The sequence below is a fragment of the Suricata suricatta genome, chromosome 8 (assembly GCF_006229205.1).
Source record: "Suricata suricatta isolate VVHF042 chromosome 8, meerkat_22Aug2017_6uvM2_HiC, whole genome shotgun sequence".
NCBI classification, from domain to species: domain Eukaryota; kingdom Metazoa; phylum Chordata; class Mammalia; order Carnivora; family Herpestidae; genus Suricata; species Suricata suricatta.
In genome coordinates this window covers 92069220-92089366 of record NC_043707.1, presented here as the reverse complement: position 1 = coordinate 92089366, position 20147 = coordinate 92069220, and the positions used below count along the sequence as shown (strand labels likewise).

General features: G+C 33.8%; 2 protein-coding genes and 1 pseudogene across 3 annotated transcripts in view; 2 read left to right on the top strand and 1 right to left on the bottom strand.

The window, feature by feature from the left end:
- DOCK7 (dedicator of cytokinesis 7) overlaps positions 1 to 20147 on the bottom strand; it is a 217066-nt gene that overhangs the window by 111612 nt on the left and 85307 nt on the right. The gene's annotated exons all lie outside the window — the stretch shown is intronic.
- LOC115300382 lies at positions 4410 to 5014 on the top strand (annotated as a pseudogene).
- ANGPTL3 (angiopoietin like 3) lies at positions 9520 to 18580 on the top strand. Its single transcript, XM_029950092.1, has 7 exons — positions 9520 to 10014; positions 10678 to 10788; positions 13361 to 13475; positions 15018 to 15131; positions 15557 to 15652; positions 17409 to 17675; positions 18305 to 18580. The coding sequence occupies exons 1-7, from the start codon at positions 9520 to 9522 to the stop codon at positions 18487 to 18489; spliced, it is 1383 nt and encodes a 460-aa protein (XP_029805952.1). The 3' UTR covers positions 18490 to 18580.

Sequence of the window (20147 nt, the reverse complement as noted above, 5' to 3'; positions counted from 1 at the left end):
GAAAGAAGGGAGGGAGGAAAGAAATGGATAAGATATTTCTGGTTAACAGTGACGGCTCTAATTTGTTTTTTACACTTTTTTATTTTGTTTGAATTTGTGAGAAGACATGAGTCATAATTAGAAAAAAAAATTTCCATGGGTAGGGGTATAGGTGTAGATAACAAAAAGCTTACGATCTTAAAGTCACTAAAAACATGGGAGAAAAGTCCATTATTCTCCAAACAGTCAAAAGTGTAAAAGGCAAATACGGAAATGTTATAATAATTTGTCAGTTTCCTAATCAAAAGAACTAAAGGTCAAAGATGACTATTACTGACCACTGAAGTCACAAAATTAAATCTACACAGGAAATATTTACTGATTCTGTACAAAACATCAGGTACCATGTTACATGTAAGGGAAATAAAGGAACTTTTAGAGGCCATTCCTTGCTCTTGCGGAATATACAGTTTAATGGGATAGAAATGCCTACAAACAGACCACTTCACAATAATGTTGTCTCCTGAGAGAGCGTATGCAGAAGTTAGGGGAGGAAGAGATACTTAGTTGACTGTGGGGAAGTCTTTCCATCTTCTTTTTGCAAAATAGTTGTTAAAGAAATGGGATTATTTTTGTGTAAATTTTTCTTGAGGCTAAAATTTGTTTGTATCCCTGTAGTGACATTTAATGTATTCTTGTTTTCTATAAATTCAGAGTTGGATCAAGAGCCTTGGTCATATTTATGCCTCAGGTATTTTTTCTAAGATCATTCCATAAATGATACCATGTCCTATCAGGAGGAAAATGTCTCTTTTTGTGCAGTTAGTAGATGATAATCAATGCCTAAATCCATTAGCTCCATTAAGGACTGCCAAAAGGTAGTATCCTATCCTATCAGTCTTTATTTAATAGCTGGAATATCACTATTCAGAGCAATTTTCCTCATCTATTATTTGCTTAGCCAGTGAGCCCTTATGTGGCAGGCTTATCCTTTTCTAGATGGCCACAGAATCCTAGAGTTCCTTAAGATTCTAGTTTTTGACTAACATGCATAAATAATTAAGTGATCCTGTAATTCTCTCATAGCTGAGTGAGTGGAATAAATAAATAAAGAGCCCTTATAGTGAGAGGAAAATAATGCTTTCCATTATTTTCCAGTTTTCAAAATAAGCAGTGGGTGCATTATATAATAAGAGAAATTCTTTTTGTTTTTTTTTAAGCATCACTTATAAACTCAGGGACCAAACATGAAGGGGTTTCAATACTCTGCAAGTATTATATGTACTGATGTTCAAATTGTTCCCTCTTTGGCAAACGAAAAAGCCAGCTCAAAATGGCTCCTGTGTTCTTATGATTCAGTCATCATAGTCTTTGATGACTTCTTGCTATTTGATACAGCAAGATGTTCCAAGCTCTTCTTCTATAGTTTCTCCCCAGAACCAGAATCAGCCATTTCTCCAAGGAGCTTTCGTTCTCTGTATGTGAAATATTTTTCCAAGCCACAGTCTGGGCACTCGTTGTGCGTTAGTCACTGTTTCTAGGCCACTGAAGTAGGAAGGGTGAGGGAGAAATCGTTTTAACATGAAATACATTCTGCGTTCATACTGACACTTCAAATTCCAATTCAAAACTATATATTTAATTTTATTTTAAGATTTTTTTTTAATCTTTTCTATCTTTCATCTGCATATCATTTTCCTACACTGAGAATCATTCTGAAGGACATCAACTATGAGAGAATTAGAGTATCACTTAATTATTTATACATGTTAGTCAAAAACTAGAATCTTAAGGAACTCAGGATTCTGTGGCCATCAAGAAGTGGATAAGCCTGCCAAGACCAAGAAGGCACCGACAGAGAAGTAGGGGGAGAAACCATGAGTGTAATGACATGGAAACCAAGAGAAAACAGTATAAGAAGAATTAAGCAGTTAGGTGTCAACACTACTCAGGCTCCAAATGAGTTAAGAATTGAAAAAGGTCAACTGGACTTAGCAACATGAAAGTCACTGATATTATCAGGCTGGAAACAGATAAAAGTAGGTGCAAGAGCAAGCAGTTGTTAAGACAATGAAATAAGTGAAACTCTGAAAAGTGTAGCTATAAAGGAGAGAAAGATCATGGAGTAATTGGAGACAGAATATGAGTATTTTTTAAGCTTTTTAAGATTGGAAAGGTTTGAGTTTGATTAAATACTAGTGAGAAGAATCCAGATGAGACAGTTTGCATATACTAGAATAAGAAAGTAAAGATTCTTGAAATTATGGGAGAACAGGATCCAAAGCACATAACAGACTGCCCGTAATTATTTGTAATTCCTCACTGTAGCAAACATTTGCTGAGTATGCAGCTAGATACTAAGAATACAGAGATAAAAGACAAAGTTTTGACTACACAGAACTGTGGTCTAGATGGAGAATTGGGCAAGCAAATATATAATGTAGTGTAAGTGCTATGAACACAAAATGTCACTGGAGCCCACAAGAGGACTTGAGACTAAAGAATGTGCCAACAAACTTCAATGAAAAATTTGTGAGTAGGATAGACAAGTGGAACACACAGAAAAGCAAAACACACTATGCTTTCCTCAGAATCTCTAAATTGTCATTACTACTATCTTAGCTTTGTGGACATGGACATGATTGGCCTTTCCTCATCTTTCAATTCTCAGAAAACCTTATCTTTACCCTCCTTTGCCAGCATATCACTTTGTTATTCCATTTACAACTCCCAAACAATCTGCTTAAAACAATTTTAAAATATCTTGCAATTTATATATGATTTCTTGTCTATATATCTCCTTTAATAGAGTCTACACACCATGAAGGCAAGAACTTTATCTATCTTGTTAATCTAACCCAATGCTTAAAACAGCGCCTCATATTAAATGAATGAATGAATAAATGAATGATACAGAATGCACACAAATATTTAGTTACTTAATACTTCAGGGAGTTTGGATAGATTAAATGAAACTTAATTAAACATTATCTATAAGCTATGTTTGATTTTCAATATAAGCCAAACAGTTTTAAATTGGACTTGTTTCCAAAGATAAAAGGCATACAACTGAATCCAGATTTTTTTCCATTTGACTACTAATTCCACCAATAAATTTCCACATAAAACTAATAATTCTTTACCTTGCACTTATAATACTTCTTCAGAAGAATTTCAAATCAGCAGTAAGAAGACAGACTCATAGAAAGTGTTTGAGATAGCACCTGGCCATTTAGGGGAAAAAAGATGAATTCGTATTTCACCCCTCCTCAAAATAAATTCTAGAATAATCAAAGGTTTAAATAATAAAAATAAAGCCATTAAGTACTAGGAAAGCTTTAAAGAGATCATATTTTAGAGGTGAGGAAGGCATTTCTGAGCATGAGCCACAAAGATTATAAAAGAGAAATTTTAAAGCCTCTGCAGAAGAGGTGATATAATATGTGTAGGTAGAAGAGTAACGACAAATTGGAAAAACAACAGTCATTACACATAAGATAATGACTATCCAATATGTAAATAATTCCTATAATTAGTTAGAGACAAAAAAGGGGGAAGAATATGGGGAGATGTGACTTACATAATACTAAGGTAATCCATGAAAAGAGCGAAACAGATGGCCAGCTAAATAAACCAAATGTTTTTTACCTTTTAGATTTATTGATTATTGTTTTTCTCATTCAAAGCATTGGTAAAATTTCATGGAAAAACAGCAACTCTCATTACTCTTGGCACAACTCTTGAAAAATAAGCTGACCTGAAAATCATAATCTGAAAGTCAACACCACAAACTTGTCATTTAGATACATTTATACACACATGGGAAGATATTTTCTATGTGTATTGCTTGCAATTAGAAAACTTGAAACAACTGAAATGGTCATTAATAGGGGAAGGATTAAATTAAGGTACATCCATATAACTAAATGATTATGCAGCCATTAAAAAAAATAAGTCAATCTACTGGCCCTCATGAAAATAAATTTTAAAATATTAAGGTCATGAACTGATTTTTTTTTTAGTATTTATTTTGAGATAGAAAGAGAGAGAGTGTGTGTGTGAGCAAAGAAGGGCAGAGAGAGAGGGAGACACGAGGATCCAAAGCAGGCTCTGAGCTCTCAGTGCAGAGCCCAATGGAGGTCTCGAACTCACAGTGACCTGAGCTGAAGCCGAACGCTTAACTGACTAAGCTGCCCAGGGGCGCCCAGGTGGCTCAGTCCGTTGAGCCTCCGACTTCGGCTCAGGTCAGATCTCACATTCGTGGGTTCGAGCCCCATGTCAGGCTCAGTGCTGATGGCTAGCTCAGAGCCTGGAGCCTGCTTCCAGTTCTGTGTCTCCTTCTCTCTCTGTCCCTCCCCTTCTCATGCTCTGTCTCTCTCTGTATCAAAAATAAATAAAACAGACAAAGTGACCAACGGCCTGCAGAGCAACATGCCCAAGTTTTATTGTGACTACTGCAACACATACCTCACCCATGACTCTCCATCTGTGAGAAAGACGCATTGCAGTGGTAGAAAACACAAAGAGAATGTGAAAGACTATCAGAAATGGATGGAAGAGCAAGCCCAGAGCCTGACCGACAAAACAACTGCTGCATTTCAGCAAGGAAAGATTCCGCCTACTCTATTCTCTGCTCTTCCTCATTCAGGGGCCTGATTCCACCTCCCCCTAGTCTCCCAGGTCCTCCTCACCCCAGTATGATGCCAGCACGCCACATGGGGGGCCCTCCCATGATGCCAATGATGGGCCCTCCTCCTCCTGGGATGATGTCAGTGGGACCTGCTCCTGGAATGAGGCCGCCTACGGGAGGCCACATGCCAGTGATGCCTGGGCCCCCGATGATGAGACCTCCCGCCCGTCCACGATGGTGCCCACTCGGCCGGGAATGACGCGGCCAGACAGATAAGGAGAGACGGGAGCCTCTTTATACCCACTTTATATTACTTGTTCTGCTTCACCAGGAGATCATGGTGCTGTGACGCTGGGTGCTTTCTAACAGCATGACAAGGAAGACTGGCTCCCCCTTCCTATCAAACAGAGAATAGTTTTTGCAAGGGAGTAGTGGGAAAACAAAAAAAAAGAGAGCAATTTTCATTTGTATTTGAAATGTGAAAATTAAATGGTCAACTGTTTTAGTTAAAAATAAATAAATAAATAAATAAAACATTAAAAAGAAAATTAAAAAAAAAAAAAAGCTGCCCAGACGCCTCTATATATAACATGGATTATATATAACACAATCCCATTTGTGTTAAAAAAAAATTATGTGTAGCTACTCATCTAAGGGGTCTGGTATGACAGACCTCAATATATTAATAGGGAAGAGTCAGGATTTTTATTTTTTCAGAAATACTTGCATTTCTACAATAAGTACGTTCAGCATAAAAATTTAACATTTATCAATAGTGAACATGAGGGGAAAAAGTGGATAAATGAAACGATCCCTTCAAAGGTCATTTATCTTCTGGATCTGCACTGTCCAATAAAATAGTCTAAGGAGACTACTAAGCACTTGGCATGTGGCTGTTCAAACTGAGATGTGTTCAAAGTACTATACACACCAGATTTGGAAGACTTAGTATGAAAAAAGAATACGAAATAACTAATGTTTTTATATTGATGACATATTGAAATGATTTTTGATATACTGGATTAAATACACTATTAAAATGAACTTCACTTGTTACTTTTCACTTCTTTTACATTCGTACCTCATACTATATTTCCATTGAACAGTGCCTATTCTGGACAAGGAGAAGAAAGGGAATCCGATGTATTAGTCTGGCAGTATTCTTCAGTCAAGTTAATATAAATATTTCTATTTATAAATGTGTTTTTCTCAAGCAATTACTTTCAGAATCTTTCTACCAAACTCTAATTCAAAAACAAATGATCACATTTTATAAAGGAAGAAATTAAAAGGGATGCCACATTCAAAAGATCCCAATGCCTTGTGTTTTATTTGGAAGTCCTATCTCTGGAAGATTGCACAACCTTGGGGAGGATAAAGGACTTTGCTTTGGTTGAAACCTAAGACTTCTAAATGTCCTAAAATGCCACGCTGCTAAAAAGTTTTATATATTAGTTCTTAGAAACTAAAAATCCTTAGTTTAGGGCCCAATTTTTAGTTTCTTATTTTCTTAGGCAGAAAACTTTTTAATTTTCATAACATTACTGGTTATATTTGATTAGTGTTCTATTTAAGTAGGCACAAGTTCAAGCAAAGATTAGATTCTGCCTTTGACAATGTGTACTCAGACAGAAGGGAGATGAAAAGGCAGATGTTAAATCACTTATAAAATTGATATTTCTGTTATACTTCCCATGCGGACCCTCTTCCACAGCTCACAATTAGGCAGATTATTTACTTTATATATATTCAATAATATGTCGAACTACTATAAGAAAAGAAAATTATCCAGATATTTGTATCCAGGGATAATATACTATAAACCAAGAATATGTGACCACTGCCTTTAATCTAGCTGTTAGTGTTACATGTAAAGAATTATAAATGTTGTGCAAAAAGTGTTCATATTCTAACACAGTAAACAAAATGGAAAGAAATTCCTTCCCATAGTAACAGCGTCCAGTTGCTGTCATGTACTGGAAGGGGTGAATTCAAAAACCTTTTCGAATTCCTTTCTCTAAAAAGTACCTCCTGTGGCTAAAAGGGTTGAGCCTCTACTATATGCAAATGTTATACTTGAAAACTCCCATTTTAAGACTTTATGGTTCTCTTTCATCCCATATGTTTATATTGCTTCTCAAACATGTAAGGCACTGTACCACATAAAATACTGTAAGGGATACAAATTTAAAAATGATACAAATCTTGCCCATAAACAGCTTACAGTGCAAAAGAGATGAGAAGTTGGCCCATCTCAATTTTTCCCCAATTAGAAGGTGGATGAAACATTACGGTCGATAGTTTTAGGCTGTAAAAGTAGACAGTTTAGGTAAGAGAAATTTCGAAATATGCCCTTCATGACCAATGATCACAGTACTACGTTTTTCCTTTAAAAAAGAAAAAAATTCAAATTTCTTCAGTAGTTCTATATGCACTTTTATAATTCCATAACATCTAACAGTGTTGAAGGGAAGATGAAAATGAATAATAAGAATTTTTTTCTTCTTTATTCGTGGAAGTACTTGCATGTTTTTATTTACTCAGATTCTTTATTTCTCTTACAAAGAGAAAGACTTAGGGGCACATAACGTGGCTCTGTCAGTAGAGTGTCCAACTCTTGATTTCAGCTCAGGTAATGATCTCATGGTTCATGGGATAGAGTCCCGTATCAGACTCTGCGTTGACAGTACTGAGCCTCCCTGGGATTCTCTCTCCCTCTCTCTCTCTCTGACCCTCCCCCACTTAAAAAAAACATGTATACGGCTCTGTATTAGACACTTAAAAAAGTATACACGGGCTAAACAAAAAGACATAATTCCTTGAACCTACCAAAGTCCAAGAGACTAAAATGCAGAAAACATAGATTCTAGAAAAATTTTTCAACTTATGTCATCTTAACGTGAGATTAGACAATATTCACCAATAAAACATTACAATATGGACATAAATGCATTGATTGTTTCTAATTACCAAACATAACTAACATAATATTAGGAGTATTTACTATACACCAGATATGTTCTGTGCTTTAAAATTTTTAATTCTTAATCTTTATACAATCCTATAAAGTAGGTATTACCTTCACTTAACAGCTAAGGAAATACAGGTACAGAAAAACTAAGTGACTTGACCAACAGTCATAGAGCTGAAGAACAGCAGAGACAGGATTCCAAGCCAGGCAGCTTCTCTCCAGAATCATATTCTCAACCACTGTGGTATACTGCTTGACTGTCACTCTTACATCTAAAAGCCCTTAAACCTAAACCATCAAAGGAAAGGGTCTTTATTTTATACCAGACAGAGGTATTTCTAAGAATAGAAATTTGGAAATGGTTCATGTTGTAAAGTTTTGCTTGACAATTGACAATTTAAACTGAAGTACATTATGTTAAAACTTTCCCCTTTGCAAAAAAGCTACTAACTTTATTTAAAAATTTTTCAGATAGGCCTACACACACATATACAAGTTCAAAGACCATTTCATGTGATATAATAACTAATATTTTGAGTACTTCCTATTTGCCAGCCACTGTTCTAAGTGCTCTACACCTATCATTTCTTTTAATTTTCATAACCTTATTTAAGTATGTACAATAACTATCCCCAACTTACAGATGAGAAGACTGAGGTATGGGGAGGTTAAATAACTGTCCAAGGCCAGAAAATTAGAGCTGGGTCTTGAATGGATGACATTCTGATTCCAGAGCCCACGCTCTTATTTCACTATACTAATTTGTCAAGATAATGCATTTTTTTTTAAGTTGGCTTCACACCCAGCACAGAGCCCAATCAATGCAGGGCTTGAACTCATGACCCCAAGATTAAGCCCTGAACTCAGGTCCAATCAAGAGTTGGACATTTAACTGACCAAGCCACCCACACGCAGAAGATAAGGCATTTTTAAAGGATTTATTATTATTCAAAAAGTTCTCAATGAGCACTCAAGAAGGTTAATCAGTAATAATTTAACCAAAGTATTTAGTATTTTTCCCTTTAACACTATGTTAGAAGCACAGTAAAACATTTACTTTTGAACATACTATTAATTTGAACATACTATAAATTTGTATTACCAAAATTGTTACCAAGCTCACGAAGTTCAGACAAACTTAAAATAAGCAAATTGTTTCTGACACTGGAAGTACAGAACTCTGGCTTGACTGTACAAGATCACCTAGTCTGTTGGTCTTTCAGTGGGCACATGGAAAAGAAGTTAGAACATAGACACAGCTTTATATTATCACAGAAAGGGAGTGGAATGCCTTGTAATATATGAGATTTTATGATAATATGCAAATATGGTTAGGAAAGATCATCTGAAGCAAAAGACACACTAACAATTACAGTGGCAAATAATAAGGAACATATAATCATATGTTAGCTTATACAGAGTATCACAGGATGCACCACTGAGAGCCATTAATACCACCTGAAGCAGAGGAGGAAGGCTTCAGAGAGAAACCGTTTTTGGAAATAGATTACTGTTTCCAAAATAACTAAAATACATTTTGGGAAATGCATTTTAATGTGCTGACCTTCCTCAATCTTAATGTTAATTTACCAGTCAGAAGAGTTTAATTGTAAATCTCTTAAAAGTCATGATAAATTAAAATAAGCTTTTCAAAACAGGTACCTCTCACAACCTTGAAACTGAAGTTTATAATACTGAAGAATTACACATGGTAACAATTTAAAATAAGGTCAATTGCTCATTTCTTTGATTTCATTTAACACTGATCTAACTCAATATAGAGGGTAACATTCGTACAAGTTTACACAGCTTAATGATTAATTAACTACATTCACCTGCCAAACTTACTGTTTGCAATGTGGCAAATAGTGGTATATAATAGAGTTTAGAAGCCTAGGTCTGCCTGCAGGAGAAAATTCGTTGAATAATTAGGATAAAAATGCACATGATTAAGCTCTTTCTTTTTATTGTTCCTCTAGTTATTTCTTCTAAAATTGATCGAGACTATTCATCATATGATTCTATGTCTCCGGAGCCAAAATCAAGATTTGCTATGTTAGATGATGTAAAAATTTTAGCCAATGGCCTGCTTCAGTTAGGACATGGTCTTAAAGACTTTGTCCATAAGACTAAGGGCCAAATTAATGACATATTTCAAAAACTCAACATATTTGATCAGTCTTTTTATGACCTATCACTGCAAACCAATGAAATCAAGGAAGAAGAAAAGGAACTTAGAAGAACTACATCCAAACTACAAGTCAAGAATGAAGAAGTAAAGAATATGTCACTTGAACTCAACTCTAAACTTGAAAGCCTCCTAGAAGAAAAAAACCTACTTCAACAAAAAGTAAAATATTTGGAGAAGCAATTAAGCAGTTTAACTAAAAATCAACCTGAAATTCAGGAGCACCCAGAAGTAACTTCACTTAAAGTAAGTAGAAATCAAAGAGGGTTCATGATTATGTTTTCAATATGGATCTTTTTTAAAAATGTTTTAAGACATGGGACTTTGTTGAATCACTGAAATACTATACTTTTCTCAAGGAAAAAGAGCTTCTGGGAAATAAAATTTCTTGTTGTAATTTCAAGTTGGTTTTTATGATTCCCTAACATTATACGTAAAAACAACTAAACTTTTTATTTCAGATGAAAATTATAAAACAATTAATAAAATTTTAGAAAGCTAAATTATTATAGTGTTGCCAATTATTAGAGTCAGGTAAAAAGAAAAGGAACATAATTTGAAACTACCCTCCCCTATTTAAAATGGATAAAATTAAAAATAAAAATAAAATAGATAAAAGTAATAAGTAAATGGTAAAGATTAATTCCTATTAAAATACTGCGGGTTTCTTTTTTTAACTTAACTGAACTACTTCAAAGTTCAGGAAATCAGGTTTTAGAGAAGGTACATTTTAGAACATAAAAACAAAAGGATGTGAAAGCATACAAGAGAAAATGGTTGCCAATATTTAGTTATGTAATACACTAATTGTTTTAAAAATTTAGATTGTAATAGTTACAAAAAACAAAAAAGGCTAATTTAACAAAAAAGAAAAAAGAAACTTCTAACCACCCAACAATTTATGTTCAGAATTTTGTAGAACAGCAAGATAACAGCATCAGAAACCTTCTCCAGACTGTGGAGGAACAATACAGACAACTAAATCAACAGCATAGTCAAATAAAAGAAATAGAAAACCAGGTAAGTAAATATTTTAATGGCCTGTCCAATCTTTAACATAGAATCAAGATTTATGGGAATATTAAATCTTACATTTATTCTTAAAACTTATAGTTGGATAGTACGTAAACAGACAACATCAGCAAGATTCTTAAGATTGGAGACTGAAGCTCAGAAACTACCTGGTTTTGAATCTTGGCTTTAAAACTTTTGTGTGACCTTGAATAAATTACTTAACCCCTCTGTCTCTCACTTTCCTCACTTATTCTATGAAGAAAATAACAGAACCTATCTTATAGGTTTGCTGTGAGAAAAAAATTAATTATATAAACCATATCTTCAATATAGCCACTAACATGACTCTATCAAAAGTTAAAATTAGATCATATCTGTCTTTGTTTAAAACCACACAGTGGCTTCCCATCTCACTCCCAGTGGCCTACATGACCCCAGATGACTCATCTCTCTGACTTAATCTCTACTACTCTAGTCACACTGGGGTACTCTTCCCAGTTACTCAAACACACTGAACATGCTGCTGTCTCAGGGCTTTTGCCCATGCTCCCCATATCAGGAATACTCTTCTCCCTGGTATCTGCCTGGTCCACTTTCATTTCCTTTAGGTCTTTCTCAAATATAAAATTCTCAAAGAAGCCTTACTCTTAGTAAGGCTTAATCAAAAATTATAAACTCTAAGTCCAAATTTAAAATCCTTTTTCCTTTACATCTGTCTATATTTCACACAATATGTATTTTTTACTTATTTATCTTGTCTTCCCTTCACTAGAATGTAAACTCCACGAGAACAGGGATTTTCTTCATTTTTTCTTCATTTCTACATTTTTGTTGCCCCAAAATGTAGAATGTTGTCTGAGACATAGTAGGAACTCAATATATATATGTTGAGTAAGGCTAATGTCATATTTAACACAAAGAAGCCAACAAAGGCATGCTATTATTAGTATTAGAAACCGTGTGCTTGATAATTAAAGTTCAATACCCAACAATATAATTAACCTACAATGTAAACAGCTGGTTAGGTGAGGGAGATACCTGTCTTGAATAAAGCTATGTGAGAACTCACACATTTCAATATAGCATACCACAGTTCAAAAATATTTAGTAATGCTATAAAACAGGCACTGAAGAGGGTTCCAAAAATATTACAAACTTGAAGGAACTTGTAAAAAAAATTGTTGCCAAGAATTATAAAACAATGTCCACTAAACAAACATATCATTATATGTTTCAGTAATTTTATAACTCATAATTTCAGGTTATTTTTGCTAATTATGAATCATAATTTACTAGGTTATTTTATTATTTTTGCTAAGTATCCAAAAGTTTGTTGCCAACAACTAGTTTTGATTTCCATAATTTCCTCATTACATTATTTTTCTATTTCTTTTTTCTGATATCATTTGTTATGATTAAATGAGCCTATGCACAAAAACAAAATGTCACTATTATCAAATGATATACATCCTGTCTAACAATAAAAATGTATGAAGAATTCAAAGCAATGAATATCTGAGTTGGAAGAATCCTTAGATCATCTGATCCAGCTTCCTCAAATTTAAAATAATAATCCAAAACTCTCTAAGTTAAGTGACTTTAACATCACAGTTACTTAGGAGAAAAGGCTACTACCCAGTAAATGAACTTTGCAACAGATCCTTATGAATTATGTCCTAGGAAATGCTGATATCAAAAACACCAATAAGGTATTAAAATTTCAGTTTTTCTCAGGCCAACAATCAGAAAAGCTATCAGTCAATAAAGTAGAAACCCTGCACATTTTACATAAAAACAAACTGTTATTGCTAAAACTAACAATGAAATATTGAATGTATTGAAAGTAAGCAAATAAACCTGCCAATCTGTCACCTCTACATATATGTTTACATTCCAAAAAACTATTAGGAAAGTAGCCTTATTCAGGGCACCTGAGTGGCTCAGTTGGTTACATTTCTGACTTTGGCTCAGGTTATGATCTCATGGTTCATGAGTTCAAGCCCCACATCAGGTTCTATGTCAGCTCAGAGCCTACTTCAATCCTCTGTCCCGCTCTATCTCTACCCCTCCCCCACTCAAAAATAAATAAACTTGAAAAAAAAAGAAAGAAAGAAAGCAGCCTTATTCAAATTATGTGCTAGGTCTTTAAGGCAAGTCTAATAATCAATCAATAAGGCATACAACTGAGAATTATTAAAGCTTAAAATATGCCTGTTATTGAACAGAATAGATATTCTGTTCATGTAAGTAAATAAAACATATTAAAATATGCTAAGCAAAGTCTCCACCTTTGGTCTTGTTGTTTTTTATCTAATTTCTGGTTTGTGCTTTGCTCTCTCTCTCTCTCTCTCTCTCTCTCGTTTTTTAACCTTATTAAGCAACATTCCTGATTACATATTTTGAGAAAAAGTCATCTGTAAAATCTGTCTGGCATTATTTATCCCTCTTAACATCAAAAGCAGTAACATATTATGAACTTAAAGATGTATATAAATTATAATTTTACTATCCTCCCTCATGATCTCCGAACTTTGTATTCCATACCATTTTTATAAGAAGATTTATATTCTTTCATCAGCTAAGAAGAACTGGTATTCAAGAATCCACAGAAAATTCTCTTTCTTCTAAACCAAGAGCACCAAGAACTACCCCTTTTCTTCACTTGAATGAAACAAAAATTGCAGAACATAATGGTAAGTTAATTTGTCGAGTTTCCTTCTTGAAGGTATTATCATCAAATTCTTCTATCTTAGACATTCCCATATAAAAATTACTATTCTTGGGACCTTTTCTAAACTAAAAGAGAATAAAGAGACAAATCCACCAAATACAGTATGTCAACCCTAATTGGATCCTGGCAGTTCCTTTTTTAAACTCTATAAAACACATTCTTAAGACAATCAGAAAAATACAGATGTAGACTTGATATTAGATAATATGACAGTATTTTAAAGTTTCTAGATGTAATAATAGTATTATACTCATATAAGAAAATAATTTCATGTTTAAGGATATATGTTGAAATATTTAAGTGGGTAAGGGGCATGATGTTTGCAGATTATTTTCAAATAGTACAGCAAAATACATATTTGTATATACGTATGTTTATGAAGTAAAAATGGCAAAAGTTAACAATTGCTGAATACAGGTGGAAAGACTATGAAGTTCTCTCTAATGTTTCTACTTTCCTGTTTCCTTGAAAATTTTCATAAGAAAAACACAACGATAGAACAAAGTCTCCATTCCCAATGAAACTTTAACAAAATAATACTTTCAAAACACATTTACTTTTGTGTAATTCATACACATACACAAAAGATCACTCTAAGTTTCCTTCATGTATGTTCACTCTTTCCACATGCTAAGTGCTATGCACCAAGCACTGAAATAATGTCCCCTGTAGTATTTATATCCTTCCTGGGGCCCTGGGTGGCTCAGTCGGTTAAGCATCCGACTTCATCTCAGGTCATGATCTCACGACTCATGAGTTTGAGGCCTGCATCAGGTTCTGTGTTGACAGCTAAAATATGTGTCTAAAATTCTCATTTTGTCACTTTTCTTAAAAAGAAAGCAGTATGGGGGGACCTGGGTGGCTCAGTTGGTTAAGGGTCTGACTTCGGCTCAGATCAAGATTGCCCAGTTCTTGAGTTCAAGCTCTGCATGGGGTTCTGTGCGGACAGCTCAGAGCCTGGAGCCTGCTTCAGATCCTGTCTCCCTTTCTCTCCCTCTCTGCCCCTCCCTGGCTTGTGCTCTGTTTCTCTCTTAAAAATAAACATTACGAAACAATTTTAAAAAAATAAGTTTGATAATAACTATTTTATTTATCTTTAAATGTTTCTTTTTGAGACAGAGAGAGAAAGAGTATGAGCAGTGGAAGGGCAGAGAGAGAGAGAGGATAATACAGAATCCAAAGCGGGCTCCAGACTCTGAACTGTCAGCACAGAGCCCAATGAGGGGCTCAGACCCACAAACTGTGAGATTATGACCTGAGCTGAAGTTGAATGCTCAACCAAGTGAGCCACCCAAGCACCCCAATAATAACTATTCTAATAGTATTTGCATAACACCATCTAATAAATCCCCTTCAGCATAAAGTACATCGTTGGTAATATATTACCAAAAAAGGCTAAGGGCCACTTTCACCACAATTCCATAAAATGTCAAGTAAAAGCCCAAGCTCTAAAGATACCATTCCTATTACTATATCTTATGTAATAACACTTTCTTGATTCTAGACATTCCTGCTAATTGTACCACCATCTATAACAGAGGCGAACATACAAGTGGCATCTACTCCATTAGACCCAGCAACTCTCAAGTTTTTAATGTCTACTGTCATGTTAAAGCAGGTAAAACCAGCCTGAAGAGAAAATGAACTGTAATTGGCTCAGGTGACTCACTACCTATTAGTAAAACTAATCCTGTTATATTTGTTCTGAATATAAAATTAAATATAAGTAACATGAGTAGTCATACAGCTCTAATGCTTATATTTGCTTGGTTTAGTTTCATATTTACTCATGCACTTATTCAATATTCTCCATCTTTTTCCACAAAGTAATCTGAAATTACTATTGTTAGTAAGTTTATTAAGACAAATTCATTAGTTGTCCTTTACTTAACTTTTTGATACAATAATAAAATGGTTCTACCATAGCAACATTAATAACTATATCACAGCATCACCAATTAAAACTAAAACAAGAAAACAGTATTTTGTCCCATCTGTCAGCATCAATCTACTAAAGTACACAATTATGTTCATTATATCCAGGTAGTTCATGGACAGTGATTCAACACCGAATAGATGGATCACAAAACTTCAATGAAACTTGGGAAAACTACAGATACGGTTTTGGGAGGCTTGACGGTAAGGTGATTTCATTCATCACTCATTTACTTGTTAACTTAAAAATATTGGGGTTCCTGGGTGGCTCAGTCAGTTGAGCATTTGACTTCAGCTCAGGTCATGATCTCATGGTTCATCAGTTCAAGCCCCGGATCAGGCTTGCTGCTGTCAGCACACTGCCCACTCTGGATTCTCTGTCCCTGTTCTCTTTCTGTGCCTCCCCTGCTCACACACTGTCTCTCAAAAATAAATAAAAACATTTAAAAATATATTTACTGAGGAAGCTATTATGGATTGGGTATTAGAAATGCAACGAGGAATGAGGAATAGTCCCAGCCTTCACAGAACTTCATAGAACAAATAACTACATACCCGTTAGTAATTTACACTTATTACAAGCGTCTGTTTGAATTATGCTTACCACAATTCCATGTCTGCTCTTAAGTATATGTATCATCATTGAATTTGATGGCTTCTAATTATCATAACTATAATGATTAGAGAATTATGATTAAGTACTATGTACTCTGATACGTGAGTGGTAAATGCTATATTGAAATGAGCTATGAAGAAAATCATCCTTATTGCAGGTCACTTACTTTCTTTTTCAACATTTTAGATATTAATTATTTGGAAGGTGGAAAGAAAAAGGAAACTGTCAGATGTACAGCACTAAATGTTTAAATCTCAACTGTTTAAATATTATAAATGTATACTATAGGATGTGTCATTTAAAGAAAATTAGTTAATGCAAATTACTATATTTTGAACACAAAATATGATAAAGTAAAATAAGCAAAACAAAAATGGTTTTAAATCCAAAAAGGCAAGTTACAAAAATTCACAAATGTAAGTATTCATATATAAAGTGGAAAACATCCATTATGACATCAAATTTTATTTAACATTCAGTGCTATTTAACCATTTAAGAAATTTTGTATTCATGCTACTAGTTAAATCCCTACCTAATCTTCTAAGAATGATTATTTGTAACCCCAAGTCTAGAGTATTCATTTATTTCTATAAGAAAGTAAGTCATATGTACTTGTAATCCTAAAATGGTCTTCCGATTCAATAGCAATAAAAAGTTTGACTTTTTCCCTTAAATACTTTAATAGAAAGGCCTGTGATAAGAGTCTATTTATATTTATGTTGATTTTAATTCCAAATAAAAAATTTTAATTATAGAGAAGTTACTAAGATTGTTTTTAATTTAAAATGTCTATAAAATTTTATTCCCTTATTTTTCTACAAAGAAAGGTATATTAAATAAATATCAAAGACCAAGACTATATTTGAAGAAAATGATACTACCATCCAAGTAGTACTGGATAAAACAGTAGAAATTCTTAACAAACCTTTTGATAGTATAAAGGTATTAATAAATTCTTGATAGCAAAGCCAGAACACATAAGGACCTAGAAATGAGATAATATCTTACCAATGACCAGATCTAACATATCTACAACTAGTATGTTTCACCCAAGAAATATGTCTCACAATATTCATTTTAAAAAGGCTAATCAAACTGTAGGCAAACCTATTAATATTTTTATATTTTTGTACATTTCATTATCTTCAATAAAATTGCTTTAAAAAGGAACATTTTAAAGACACTCCAAAATAACAAAGGTATTCAAGGCTAAAACAACTCATGGACTTGCACCAATGAAAAGCCCTTAAAAAAAAAAAAAAAACCAAAAAGCAAAACAAAACAAAAACCTATTCATGCCTAATCTGCAGTTTATAACCCACAGATTTTTACTTTCTTTCCAGGAGAATTTTGGTTGGGTCTAGAGAAGATATACTCCATAGTAAACCAATCTAATTACATTTTACGAATTGAACTAGAAGACTGGAAAGACAACAAGCATTATATCGAATATTCCTTTCACTTGGGAGATCATGAAACCAACTATACGTTACACCTAGCTGAAATTACTGGCAATGTTCCCAATGCACTCCCGGAACACAAGGATTTGGTATTTTCTACTTGGGATCATAAAGCAAAAGGGCATGTCAACTGTCCAGAAAGTTACTCAGGTATCTTTTCCCTAGTATCAATACTTCATTTTCATATCTATGAAATATCTTCCCAAAGTATTAGCTAATATCTACAATGCCAACTCTTTAAAAACTGAATCCCGAATAAACATGTTCTCTATAGGTAAAAATTTCTTAACATAATTATTAACTGGATTATGGTTCAACTGGTATTTTACCTATAACTGTTGGGTATTTTATTTTATAATAATGTTTCATAAATAGCCTCAGATATTTTATTTTGGGTGGTATACATAAGACTCACACTGATTATTTAAAATTAGGACACATGCATGGAGGACCAGGGGAAGGGGAAGAGGGAAAGAGAATTGGGGAGAGAGGGGGATGCAAAACTTGAGAGACTATTGAATACTGAAAATGAACTGAGGGTTGAAGGGGAAGGGGGAGGGGGGAAGAGAGGTGGTGGTGATGGAGGAGGGCACTTGTGGGGAAGAGCACTGGGCATTGTATGGAAACCCATTTGACAATAAACTATTTAAAAAAAATTAGGACACATGCATAATGCATACAATACTGTTATAAGAAATGAAGATGTACTCATGGGGAAATGCAATAACAGTAACTACATGAGTTTGTTATTCATTAAATTCCATATCTATCTTCTTTAGGAGGCTGGTGGTGTCATGATGTATGTGAGGAAAACAACCTAAATGGTAACTATAACAAGCCAAGAGCAAAAACTAAGCCAGAGAGGAGAAGAGGAATATATTGGAAGTCTCAAAATGGAAGGTTGTACTCTATTAAATCAACTAAAATGTTGATCCATCCAACAGATTCAGAAAGTTCTGAGTGAACTGAGACAAATTAAAAAGCCAAAAAATCAAACATTAAGTTCATCTGAAATTACTGTGGTTTGATAATCTGGTATTAAATCCTTAACAGAAGGTTTCAGAAATAGACTCTTGAATTTAAAGCTACTATCAACTTCAAAGTAAACATATCATCAAATCACCTCAAAGAACACCATTTATCTTTCCCAATCAAAATTCTTATCACTTATACGTATATTTTGTGATGTATCAGTTTTATATAGTCACAATCTAAATTTTAATCAATGGGTGAATTTTTAAGTAAGTTTTTTAAATAAAAAACTTACATGGAGTTTTATTTTAAAAGTCATCATGTAGGCTAATTTTGCAACTTCCTCAGTTAAAAAAATTAATTTTCCTGCCAAAATTCTGAACGCGAATAAATATAAAAGACTGATAATTGTATAGTTCCTGGATACTGTAATATTGTTAATTTTAAAATTAAAATTCAGTCAGTTCAGAGTCACATGAAAATCTGTAACACTAATTTTAAAACTGATGTTTCATTTTGCTACAACACAATCTGAAATAAATGTTTGATATGCTTTATTTAGGAAATCAGGTGAAGCAGGATAAAATACTATATTGAAGTAGATTAACTGTCTTAAATGCAGATCATAATTATTAAGTCATATTGAGTTTAATATTAGGTATCACTGTAACTTAACATATTTTTAGCTATTTATATACTGCATACATTTTATATATTTTAACACTTAATAATGTGAAAACAATTTTAAAGAGATCTTGTCAGAATGTAATGAAAATGAATGTATTTGCGGCATCAAGTTAAATAATTTATTCTCCCTGAGCACAGTATACTTACTTCTAATACTTTTGTATAGGTTGTCAAATAGAACTAAAAATCATAACAAGTTGTTGAATGTTTAAACAGCCTGACAAATGTGTATGTACATTTCCAAATTCAATAAGGACTCATCTCTTAAAATACAGAAATTTAAATCTTTATTTAGTGACAAGTAAAATATAAGTATGATTACACTTTTTTAAAATGTTTTTAATTTACTTTTGAGAGACAGAGAGAGACAATGCGAGCAAGGGAGGGTCAGAGAGAGAGAGGGAGATACAGAATCTGAAGCAGGCTCCAGGCTCTAAGCTGTCAGCACAGAGCCCGACGCAGAGCTCAAACCCACAAACCGTGAAATCATGACCTGAACCGAAGCTGGACGCTTAACCGACTGAGCCACCCAGGCGCCCCAGATTATATTTTTTCTAATTTAAATCATTTAATCTTCAAGGATTACCAGATGCCAATCTGCTGACCAGAATATCATTTGTCAGTGTGTATTTTTAAATAATTTTTTTTAAAAACTAGCAAATGGAAATAAAATTTTGAATTAAATTCAGTTTTTAAAGAATAAAATGTCCAAGTTACACAGTGACTTACCTTAGTCAATAAATATTCGGCATTATGTAATTTAAGTTACTATATGTCATATATGTATAACCTGTGTCATATGTAAGTATGTATGATCTATGCGGATCATAATTATTTTGTTCAAAAAAGTACAGGGGCGCCTGGGTGGGTCAGCTGGTTAAGCCTCCGACTTCGGCTCAGGTCAGATCTCACGTTCGTGGGTTCCAGCCTCGCGGCAGGCTCTGTGCTGACAGCTAGCTCAGA